This window comes from Montipora capricornis, chromosome 4 (assembly GCF_036669925.1).
Source record: "Montipora capricornis isolate CH-2021 chromosome 4, ASM3666992v2, whole genome shotgun sequence".
Lineage (NCBI taxonomy): Eukaryota > Metazoa > Cnidaria > Anthozoa > Scleractinia > Acroporidae > Montipora > Montipora capricornis.
In genome coordinates this window covers 48,343,137-48,355,636 of record NC_090886.1, presented here as the reverse complement: position 1 = coordinate 48,355,636, position 12,500 = coordinate 48,343,137, and the positions used below count along the sequence as shown (strand labels likewise).

Here is a 12,500-nt window from a genome sequence, read left to right as displayed (position 1 = left end):
CCTGATAACTCGGGTGATATGCCTAAACGAGTGGCTGAGATCTACGGACATGCGGCCTGCGTTGAACTTTTACAGAGGTAACGTTTCTTGAGGGTGATCAACTAGGGAACTAACAAGGAACGGGAACGGTTGGACCGAACACAAAAGTGATTAACTCATTCTCTACTTCTGAATTAACGCATTAATTCGTAATTTGCTCTAAACTTACTATTACCGTTAATTTTAATAGAAGACTTAAAGCTTGATATTGATTATGGAAAGTGGGCATATGTGTGGACATAGGACTCGAACCTGGAAATGTTGGTTGACCCTTCGCCTAACCACTTGACCACCACACCGCTAGCTGCTCGGTAACAATATTTTATCACTCGGCAACAAACAATATTAAACACTTAAAAAGGTCGGTTACCAAACTTCACGACAAAGTTAAACATTTTAAAATCAAAGCTTAAGCCTAATGAATCTATCTACTGCCTGAGTACTCTTCAGCAATGATGTTCTATGGGGAGACTTAAAATAAGTCTTTCATTTGAGAGCGCGGTGTCTAGATCTTCAGTGGTGAAGAGGAAAGAAGCGGTACTTATAGAGTTGAAACTCCAGGTTCAAATCCAATCTACGGATGTGATTTTCATTTTCCTTATTTCTCTGCCACCTTAAGTCCCGGCCGGGGCACAGTGTCCTAAATTAACGATGATAGTACTGTAAATTCAAAGCAAGTTAGAAATTAACGGTGATAGTTAATTTGGAGAAAAGATCATGTTGAAGTAATAGAGCTGCAGGAGAAACATTCTTGTTCCCAGATCCCATAGTTTCTCTTAGCCGGCGAGGCCTTCGCACGAGAAAACGAAGAGCTCTGGAGACACAGGAAATTCAAAATTTTTTATTGGCTACCTTCCGAACAATTAAAGCTTGAACAGGAAGTAAAATGGTCGATATGGCGAGATGGAGTCAGCTAACACCAAGCCGGCCGGTAAAGTTATCATAGTGTGTAAGTTAAAACTACGATGTTACTTACTGCTTCTTTCTGTTGGACACAAAGGGACACAATCATTTTCTAAGTTAAGGCCACTCAAAGCTTCACATGGAGACTCTTCTGAATGTAATCCTTCTGAACTCCTCCACGTTTAGTACTATTGACGACTCATATATGAACTCCGGAAGTCCTAGAATATGGGACTGCAACTCCTATGTGTACGTGTAGTGTTCGACGTAAATCTCTTTAATGGATAAGTTCACTCAATATGTTTACACACGTTATATTCCTGGTCCACTCTTACACTCGCTTGTTAAATCTATTTTGTAAATCTATTAAACATTTAAAACACTCCTCAGGTCTCATGGGGATAGGAGACCTGGACACTACACCTCCCCCTTGATATTTTAGTGTGCCTCAAAGTTTTTGTAAATGTTTTCCATGTAAACGTTCGGGCAGGCATCGATCTGCGAGGTTCCGCGAGGTTCCGTTAGAGGTGGTATTGACTGGCCACTTGCCCCGTGCTCTGCACTGTCCCTTGCTGTAGCCACCTTCAACTCCCTTTGGGAGCCACCCTGACTCGATTTCCAACCCACAACGTCATCTTCCTCTTCCGCATACTCCCGTTTACTATCCTCTTCTGCGTACTTAAGTACTTTGCAATTTGAAGAATTGCGTGCAGAGCCCTTTCGTTTTCTCGTGCAAAGGCCCCGCCGGCTAAGAGAAACGATGGGGTCTGGGAACAAGAAATAAGGTATTACAGAAGAGTAAACCGTGGATTAATCTTGATTGAGTGATCCACATTTTACCGCTTGACGTGTAATCCCTTGCCACTCTTAATGTATGGTCTAGTTATGTCGTTACAGAACGGCTTACATATGAGTGTTTAAATTATTTTCGTGATTACCCGAGGTTATATTTCGTTTCTACGCGCAGTGAATGGCTTAAAGGTCTCCTGCTATATTTTTCAGCGAACCAAAGGCGACAGGAAAACCAACTAGCAGTATTCTGAATTCCGATCACGTGTTTTAGGCATCTAGTGCCCGCTGAATGAATTTGTGCTTTGTACTGATTGGTTCATTGGATTACCAAAGCCATTTTCAGGAGAAAATATTCTCAGAGTTTCTTTGATTCGAATTTACTCCATTGGTAAAGGTACCCATCTTTTTTTTTTTTAACTTTGCGGCTTCTTTTTTCAGTGCTGAAGAATCCTCGGTCCAGAGGCAACACATTGTCCGTGACAAATTTCGCACCAACACCAGGAAGATTTCAAGAATCGTGGCCGAAAAAGGCGTGGAAAACATAAAGGAGAAACTCGGAGATATCGCCAGCTGAGGGTTGGTTCCTTTTTTAGTCATGATTGAGGATTGCGGGGGTGATAGTGAAAAATGCTCAGTTGTCTGAGCTAAGCTCGCGTATGTCGCGCGATAGCGCAGTTTCACGATCATGTGTGTTGTTGAAGAAATATGAAAAAGAAATGCATAGCTGACAGCTTTGCGAGGACTTTGGCGTTAACTACAACAAAACTCAGCTTTTTTAAAAGCTCAAGTTTCGTTGTAGTGAACGCCGTAGCCCATCTGTTACTTTCCCGCACAACACATTCTCTACTTCTTAATTAATGATTATCGTTAATTCCTAATCTGCTCTGAATTTCCTGTTATCGTTAATTTAGAAGACTGAAAGCTCGATACGGATTATGGGAAATAGTCATATACTTTTTTAAAGGATAACCAAAAGTGTATGGACGTAGAACTCGAACCTGGGAATGTTGATTAACCCTTCGCCTAATCACTTGACCACTACGCCATTAGTTCCTCTGGGACAATATTTTAAACACTATTTGATAATGCCGTATTATCACTCAAGAGGACCCTCCATCTCCCATACTTGGCTTATGAGTGTAAACAACATCGTCGCTCTTTGGAGGTTAGGTGCCCGAAACATCCTGGAGCTTCCACTATTGGCAGCCAGCTCCAAGATGGAGACTGCACCGACGGCTGGCAAAACCTGACAACCCAGCCATGAGCCCCCACGCCCCCGAAAAGAATGGGCACCCGTCACACTGATACACAGTGGAAAGCAGAGGGTGGGGAGAGAGGGAACAAAAACCGCTAAACGCTCCACACACAATGCTCCTACTTCCCGCCACACTGATAAATAAGCAATACAGCCCAAAGTACGAGGTATTCCACGCATGCGCCAGTATACTACAACCATTGACCAATTGGCTGCAGTCGCTCCTAGTTGGTTACTTGGTTAAACTTCGTTTAACCTCATATAATTTGTAGTGAAATCTTAATAAATGGATAAATGCTGTGGTTTTATCTTTAACAACAACAACAACGACAGCAACAATTTATTTAGGCATTTCCATTTTTTCCATGACTGGATTGACTAAAATGGGGTTGCATTTTGAACAGAGTTCCCGACAGAGTTACTAGAATGGGGTCGCAGTCAGTGCGATTTAAAAATAAGAAGATTCCCGATGGAAAAAGTTGTTACGGAAAGAACTCTAGCGCTGTTGATTTAATATTTACTGGTCGCGTGACTCCAACTTAGTCACTTCCTGTTTATGAATAAACTTTACATAAAGCCTTTTAATTGTAATTTCAAACGGAATGTAACGCGACTTGTAAATATTAAATCAAAAGCGCTATAGTTCTTAAAGTAACTTTTACAGAGGTAACGTTTCTTGAGGGTGATCAACTAGGAACCTACAAGGAACGGGAACAGTTTGACCGAACCTAAAAGTAATCAAACCGTTCTCTACCTCTGAATCGTAATTTGCTCTAAATTTATTATTGTCGTTAATTTAGAAGACGAAAAGCTTGATATGGATTATGGAAAGTGGGCATATGTGTGGACATAGGATTCGAACCTGGTAATATTGGTTGACCCGTCGCCTAACCACTTGACCACCACACCGCTAGCTGCTCGGGAACAATATCTTATCACTCGGCAACTAACAATATTAGACACTTAAAAAAGTCGGTTACTAAATTTCACGACAAAGCTAAACATTTTAAAATCAAAGCTTGCGCCTAGTTAATCTAGCTACGGCCTAATTAGTCTTCAGCAATGATATTCTGTGGGAGACATTTAATTAAGTCTTTTCTTTTAGAGCGCGGTGTCTTGGTCTTCAGTGGTGAAGCGGGCATAAAAGAACGCAGATTCACAATCGTGTGGAAGTAAAAGGAATTTTCCGACAGCGTGTGTTGTTGAAGAAATATGAAAAAGAAGTGCATAGCGTATCATGATGCAGCTGACAGCTTTGCGAGGGCTATGGCGTAAACTACTACATAACTGAGCTTTTTAAAAGCTCAAGTTTTGTTGTAGTGAACGCAATAGCCCATCTGTTACTTTCCCGCACAACACATTCTCTGCTTCTTAATTAGTAATTATCGTTAATTCCTAATTCTGGCTAGTGAGATTTAAAAATGGAAAGATTCACGATAAAAAAAAGTTGTTTGTTACACAAAGAACTGCAGCGCTGTTGATTTAATATTTACTAGTCGCGTTACATTTCGTTTGAAATTACAATTAAAAGGCTTTATGTAAGGTTTATAACAAGGGGTCAAGGATCAATGGAGGAGTAGTACCTTTCCTAGTGGCCTTAACATGCTAAGCCGTAACACTAAAGCCACCAAGTCTGAGTTCGCATCTTCACGGTCTTCACTTCAAAAAATGACTCGGTAACTCAAAAACTACTGGTTGTTAAACAAGGCACGCCAAATCCGGTACTATGTCGATGGGAAGGACTCTAGAATGTTTTATCGTGCAATAAATGAGCTTTATGGTCCCTCTAGTCGCGGTGTAGGGCCTTTGCTATCTTCTGATGGCCAAACCCTGGTTACCAATCATGAAGACATCCTCAAACGCTGGTTAGAACACTTCAGTGTATTACTAAATCGGCCCCTCTACAGCCAGTGCTGTTAGCATAGATCAAAATCCTATTCTTAATAGCCTTTCTGCTCTGCCTACCAGGGTGGAAGTCATAAAAGCAGTAAGCATTCTTCAAAATGGGAAAGCTGCAGGTGAAGATGGTATTCCAGTCGAAATTTTCAAGCATGGTGGTCAATTGCTCCTTGACAGACTACACAGTCTGCTGACGCAAAGTTGGAGAGACGAAGATGTACCAGACCAACTTTAAAGATGCTGAGATAGTGACTCTCTACAAAGGAAACGAAAACCGTGCTGACTGCAGTAGTTATCGTGGCATATCTCCACTCTCCACTACTGGCAAAATCCTTGCAAAGGTGCATGATGCAGTCCCGCCTAGCCACAAATGTTATAGACAAAGTAGTATCTGAATCTCAGTGTGGCTTTAGGAGCAATCGTGGTACTGTTGATATTATATTCTCTGCAGGTCAATTACAAGAAAAGTGCATTGAGCAGAACATTGGGCTGTATGCTGCTTTCATCGACTTAACAAAGGCCTTTGATATGGTACCAAGGGGTGCTCTGGAACATCCTTGCAAAGCAAGGCTTAGCATCTAAGTTCATAAATGTCTTAAAGCAACTGCATACTTTTATGCACGCCCGTGTGTGTATCAATGGGAACTCCTCTGAGCGTTTCTGTGTAACGACTGCTGTTAAACAAGGATGCGTAATTGCTTGTATTCTCGTTACCCTGTTTTTGGCTGCAATGTTGGATGAGGCTCTTGCAAGTTCAGCTGAAGGGAATGGTGATCCGTTTTAGGACAGATGGTGGCATCTTCAATATCAGGCGACTTCAAGCTAAAACAAAAGTTCATCTTCAACTTGTTCGCGATTTGCTTTGTGCTGATGACTCTGGCGTCTTCGCAAACACTGAGGATCATCTGCAAAGATTAATGAATCATTTTTTCTCTGCAGCAAAGAACTTTGGTCTCAACCATAAGTTCTCAGAAAACAGAAGTCCTGTTTCAACCACCTCCAGGCCAGAAAGGTACTGCCTTAATTGAAGATCTTTGTAGATGACTGTAAGCTGAATCACACTGATGCCTTTACATATCTCGGGAGCGTCCTCTCTGAGGATGGACAATTAGATCGCGAGGTCTCAAATCGTATTTCCAAGGCGAGTGCCTCCTTCGGGAGGTTGTACACTCGTGTATGGAATATCCACAACAGCACAATATCAACTAAGATAGCTGTCTACCAAGGCTGTAGTCACTAACACCCTACTTTATGGCTCGGAAAGCTGGACCACATATGCTCGGCATATCAAGCAGCTAGAGTCCTTTCACCAATGCTGCTTGCGTAAAATCCTCCATGTAACATGGCAAGACGGTGTAACAAACCTGGATATCCTTTCTAAATTAGGCTGCCCCTCGACGGAGAGTATGGTTAAACAAGGGCAGCTACGATGCGCAGGCCACTTGGTAAGAATGGATGATGACAGGTTACCCAAGCAACTGCTCTATGGCAAGCCGCTGGGCTGTCAGAACTCCCTATCCCTTTATAGTTTATTTTATTGCCAATTAAAGACCTTATCTTAGTAACGTTTGGGTAAATGTAATTTTAGCGACCCCAGCTTAGTCACTTCTGTTTAGGCATAAACCTTACATAAAGCCTTTTTAATTGTAATTTCAAACGGAATTTAATGTGACTAGTAAATATTAAATCAACAGCGCTATAGTTCTCAAAGTAACTTTTAGAGAGGTAACGTTTCTTCAGGGTGATTAACAAGGGAACTGACAGGGAACGGGAACAGGTTGACCGAACCTAAAAGTAATCAAACCGTTTTCTACCTCTGAATCGTAATTTATTATTGTCGTTCATTTAGAAGAAAGAAAGCTTGATATGGATTATGCAAAGTGGGCATATGTGTGGACATAGAACTCGAAGCTGGGAATATTGGTTGACCCGTCGCCTAACCACTTGACCACCACACCGCTCGCTGCTCGGAAACAATATTTTATCACTCGGCAACTAACAATATTAGACACTTTAAAAAGTCTGTTATTAAACTTCACGACAAAGCGAAACATTTTAAAATCCAAGCTTGCGCCTAATTAATCCGGCTAGCTACGGCCTAATTAGTCTTCAGCAATGATATTCTGTGGGAGACATTTAATTAAATCTTTTCTTTTAGAGCGCAGTGTCTTGGTCTTCAGTGGTGAAGCGGCAGAAAAGAACGCAGATTCACAATCGTGTGGAAGGAAAAGGAACGTTCCGACCGCGTGTGTTGTTGAAGAAATAAGAAAAGAAATGCATAGCGCGTCATGCAGCTGACAGCTTTGCGAGGGCTATGGCGTAAACTACTACAAAACTGAGGTTTTTAAAAGCTCAAGTTGTTGTTGTAGTGAACGCCGTAGCCTATCTGTTACTTTCCCGCACAACACATTCTCTGTTTCTTAATTAACAATTATCGTTAATTCCTAATTTGCTCTGAATTTCTTGTTATCGTTAATTAAGAGGACTGAAAGCTCGATACGGATTATGGGAAATGGTCATATGCTTTTTTAAAGGATAACCCAAACTGTATGGGCGTAGAACTCGAACCTGGGAATGTTGATTTAACCCTTCGCCTAATCACTGGACCACTACACCGTTAGCTGCTCAGGGACAATATGTTAAACACTATTTGCATGATAATGTTGTATTATCACTCGGAGCTAATCAAGAGGACCCTCCATCTCCCATACTTGGCCTCTGAGTGTTAATTTGTAGAGAAATCGTAATAAATGGATAAATGGTGTGGTTTGATCTTAAGCAACAACAACAACGACAACAACAATTTATTTAGGCATTTTCATTTTGTTCCATAACTGGATTGACTAAAATGGGGTTGCATTTTCAACAGAGTTCCCGACAGAGTTGCTAGAATGGGGTTGCAAATTGTCGGGATTTTGGGGGCTAGAAAGTTCTGGCTAGTGCCATTTGAAAATGGGAAGATTCGCGATGAAAAAAGTTGTTACAGAAAGAACTGTCGCGTTCCATTCCCTTTGAAATTACAATTAAAAGGCTTTATGTAAGGTTTATTCATAAACAGGAAGTGACTAAGTTGGAGTCCCTAAAATTGCATTTACCCAAAAATGACTAAGGTGGGGTCTATAATTGGCCATAAAATAAACTCTAAATGGGTATGGGTTATGAGAGGCCAGCAGCACACATAGCCAGGGTCAACTTTTGCCGGCTGTGTTGGTCTCGCAGAACCTCTACCCCTTTATAGTTTATTTGATTGCCAATTGTAGACCCTATCTAAAGCCCGGTTTACACTACAGAAATTTTTTGCCACGGGTCCCAAAAAGAAAAAGGTTCGGCTCGGATAAAATTTGCAGTGTAAACAACCTGTCAGTACCAAATTTCATCCGTGCCGAACCAAAATTTTTACCCGTGCTGGAACCATCGGCAAGGTAGTCCGAGCACGGGTAAAAATGGTACGGGTGCTGAAAAAATAGGAACGGTTCGGATAGAACAAGTAGTGTAAACACTTTAAAGGGGCCAAATTTGAGCCTTAATTCATATAGGCTAGCGGTTTTTTTGCGTATATTTCAAGATGGCTGCTCATTCTCCACCAAAATCACGCGGACGTTCTTGATTATAATTGAACTGCGCATGTCTACAAGAGAACTTACCCAGGCCCAAAAATTTTGGCAAGGTATTTTTGATACGGTAAAAATGGTGTAGTGTAAACAAAGTTTGCCGAGCTCTTTTTGGGCGCCCGTGCCAATTTCACACGAGCCTTGCCGAAAATTTTCTGTAGTGTAAACCGGGCTTAAGTCAGTTTTGGGTAAATGTAATTTTAGCGACTCCAACTTAGTCACGTTCTGTTTATGAATAAACTATACATAAAGCCTTTTAATTGTAATTTCAAACGGAATGTAACGCAACTTGTAAATATTAAATCAAAAGCGCCATAGTTCTTAAAGTAACTTTTACAGAGGTAACGTTTCTTGAGGGTGATCAACTAGGAGCTAACAAGAAACGGGAACATTTTGACCGAACCTAAAAGTAATCAAACCGTTCTCTACCTGTGAATCGTAATTTACTCTAAATTTATGATTGTCGTTCATTTAGAAGACTGAAAGCTTGATATGGATTATGGAAAGTGGGCATATTTGTGGACATAGGACTCGAACCTGGGAATATTGATTGACCCGTCGCCTAACCACTTGACCACCACACCGCTAGCTGCTCGGGAACAATATTTTTTTATTTCACGACAAAGCTAAACATTTTAAAATCAAAGCTTGCGCCTAATTAATCTAGCTACGACCTAATTATTCTTCAGCAGTGATATTCTGTGGGGGACTTAAATAAGTCTTTTCTTTCAGAGCGCGGTGTCTTGGTCTTCAGTGGTGAAGCGGACAGAAAAGAACGCAGATTCACAATCGTGTGGAAGTAAAAGGAACATTCCGACCGCGTGTGTTGTTGAAGAAATATGAAAAAGAAATGCATAGCGTATCATGCAGCTGACAGCTTTGCGAGGACTATGGCGTTAACTACTACAAAACTCAGCATTTTTAAAAGCTCAAGTTTCGTTGTAGTGAACGCCATAGCCCATATGTTACTTTCCCGCACAACACATTCTCTACTTCTTAATTAATGATTATCGTTAATTCCTAATTTGCTCTGAATTTCTTGTTATCGTTAATTTAGAAAACTGAAAGCTCGATATGGATCATGGGAAATGGTCATATACTTTTTTAAAGGATAACCCAAAGTGTATGCACGTAGAACTTACTTCACGTACTTCCTTTTTGTGGGCTAATGGAGATGTGCCGCAGGATGGGGTCGCATTTTCACGACTGGATTGACTAAAATGGGGTTGCATTTTCAACAGAGTTCCCGTCAGAGCTACTAGAATGGGGTCGCAAATTGTCGGTGTTTTGGGGGTAAGAAAATTCTGGCTAGTGCTATTTACAAATGGAAAGATTCTCGATAAAAAGAGTTGTTTCTTACAGAAAGAACTGTGGCGCTGTTGATTTAATAATTACTAGTCGCGTTACATTCCGTTTGAAATTACAATTAAAAGGCTTTATGTAAGGTTTATTCATAAACAGCAGGTGACTAAGTTGGAGTCGCTAGAATTATATTTACCCAAGAATGACTCAGATGGGGTCTATAATTGGCCATAAAATAAACTATAAAGGTGTTGGGGTTCTGACAGGCCAGCGTCACATAGCCAGCGAAAAAGTGACCCAAGTTCCCTCCCCCGGGCAACTGATCTGCAGTCGAAAGGATCACAGTTGCTGAAGAGCAACAAAATTTTTGAATTGATATCAAGGTCTTGGAAAAATTTATACGTGTGAACTATTTCATCAAAACGTTTTGAGCTGTGAAGGGCGTTGTAGAGCAGGATGTTTTAGATTTTTAAGGACAAGCAACTCTCTCGTAAGCGAACACCCTCGGGGATTGGAAAAAGTTAATAAAGGAGGTAGTTTCTAAAGAGGTTTTTTGTGCTGCGTTGGTGGGGAAGTAGTACACAACGGAGTTGATAATGTAAATTGACCACCGTACAGGGATAGCTTTTAGATTGGAAAACGTGTCCGTTAGTAGAGCTGCCCGCTTACGAGAATTATTCAAATTCGCGGACACCAAAGAGCGGGTGACAATTGTACATGTTTTATTGGGTAGCTAAACATGGCAACTGAAAGTCTTTATTGAAGTTAAATGTTAAAACTCGGAAAAAAAAAACGAAACATACAGTGTAACCCTTGTATATTCATATTCAATAAGAACTTTAACGGGATTGAATTGTTGCTGCTGTCTATACATTTAACTTTGGTGTTAAAAAAAACATCCAAACATTAACGAAGAAGGTACTATCGGCGTCTAGTGAAGGTTTGCTTGGTCCTGTAACAGTTTGGAGAAATAGTCAGTTATGGTTGACTGCCTACTAAAATATCATTGACCTTGGTAATTGCCTGGCCTAGCAGCTTGTTTCCTTGTCAGTTAGAAAATGCCGCTAGGCTTCCAACAAGTTTCCGTGCCGTTCCAAGAGTCAATTATTATACGTGGTGTGTCCGCTTAAGAGAGAGAGAGAGTAAACAAAAGAAAAAGAGAGTGACCGCTTACAGTAATGTGTCCTTGGGCTTGTCTGATGATCGTCCTGCCGTTCTATGTAAGTTTGAAGCTTGTTTTGAAGGACATTCTCATCTGGTGCACCTCTAATGGTTTGCGAGGCTTATTGTTGGTGCTGCAAAGAATGAACATATGTCACCCATATTACAGCAACTACACTAACTACACTAGTTGCCTGTAAAGTTCAGAATTGATTTTAAGATTTTGATGCTAACTTATAAAGCTCTTAACAATCAAGCTCCCGATTACATTTCTGAACTATTGACTTTGTATAAGCCTTCTCGTGCACTTAGATCTTCCTGTCAAATGCTTCTTGTTGTACCTAAAACTGAGCTTTACGGGGACAGATCGTTTGCTGCCAGTTCCCCTAGACTTTATAATGCACTACCGGTAGACATCAAGAATTCTGAATCACTCGAAAGTTAAAACACACTTGTTCCACCAGTGCTATAGAGTGTAGAGATTATTATTATTATTATTATTATTATTATTATTATTATTATTATTATTATTATTATTATTATTATTAGAGCGGTTTTCAGTTGAGTGTCGAAAGTAATTAGATAATTACTTTGGTTTATGATTACTTCACTCAGTGACTGGTTCAAAATTCTCGCGCCATTTTTTCATCCAATCAGAAGTGAAACCAAAACCAATCGTGGCTCACGCGTGCACATTTTCCCGCGCTTTGTGTCGGCTACGTGTAATTACTTCGAGTTTTGATTGGTTTGCCAGATTGTCTCAGTCCTTTTTGATTGGCCAAAGTAATTACTTTGGTTTTGGTTTTACGACACTCAATTGAAACTCGCTCTATTATTATTATTATTATTATTATTATTATTATTTAGCAGTATAAACGTTCCTATGCTAGCTTAGCACATAGCTCAATAGGGTGCTATTGCGTAACCTAAAGGCTGTAAAAATAACCAGAATGTCTTAAAAGTTCGTATCTACGTACATATATCTATATATAAACGAATTACAAAGGTTAGCTTCGATTCTTGAAAAGGTAGAAATGTAAAATGAATATCTTCAGACCTATTAAAACAATAATATTAAAGCTTCTAAAACCATTCTACTTGCAAAAAAAAATAAAGATTATTTTCATCCTAAATAATTGTTCTGTTGTCTGTGACGGTGGTTAGTATCTACTTATGTTAACACTTTGAAAAATCTCGCAATGTTCAGACTTTCAGACAAAACGACCTTCTGCATTTTCAACAATACTTCTCTACCCCTTTTAACTCCTACAAGACTTCGGATGGTGCTCTCCAGTTCCTCACTATATCCTCCTAACACGTCCATTACGATGTTAAACTGCTTCACTTGATATCCAGGAAACTGCCTCTTCAATTCCAGTCGCAATGGGGCATACTTTTCAGTCTTCTCGCAGCTCTTGATCTCCCTGTTGTTCATCCAAGGACAGCTCATATCCAGCAAGATGACAGATTTTGTTGTGCTATCCACTATTCGGGCGTCAATTCTGTTAGCTCTCACCGTCACATGATCTGCATAAACA

General features: G+C 40.4%; 1 protein-coding gene across 3 annotated transcripts in view; it reads left to right on the top strand.

The window, feature by feature from the left end:
• LOC138047220 (ankyrin repeat domain-containing protein 66-like) overlaps positions 1-12,098 on the top strand; it is a 22,391-nt gene extending 10,293 nt beyond the window's left edge. Inside the window, exons 3-5 of one of the 3 annotated variants that reach the window (XM_068893972.1) lie at positions 1-77; positions 2,173-2,310; positions 9,232-12,098. The exon at positions 1-77 is cut by the window's left edge and continues 152 nt beyond it. In XM_068893972.1, the coding sequence (XP_068750073.1) occupies positions 1-77; positions 2,173-2,308 (213 nt within the window). In that variant the 3' untranslated portion in view covers positions 2,309-2,310; positions 9,232-12,098. The other 2 variants (XM_068893970.1, XM_068893971.1) reach the window with 2 other exon arrangements.
• Positions 12,099-12,500: the final 402 nt, after the last annotated feature.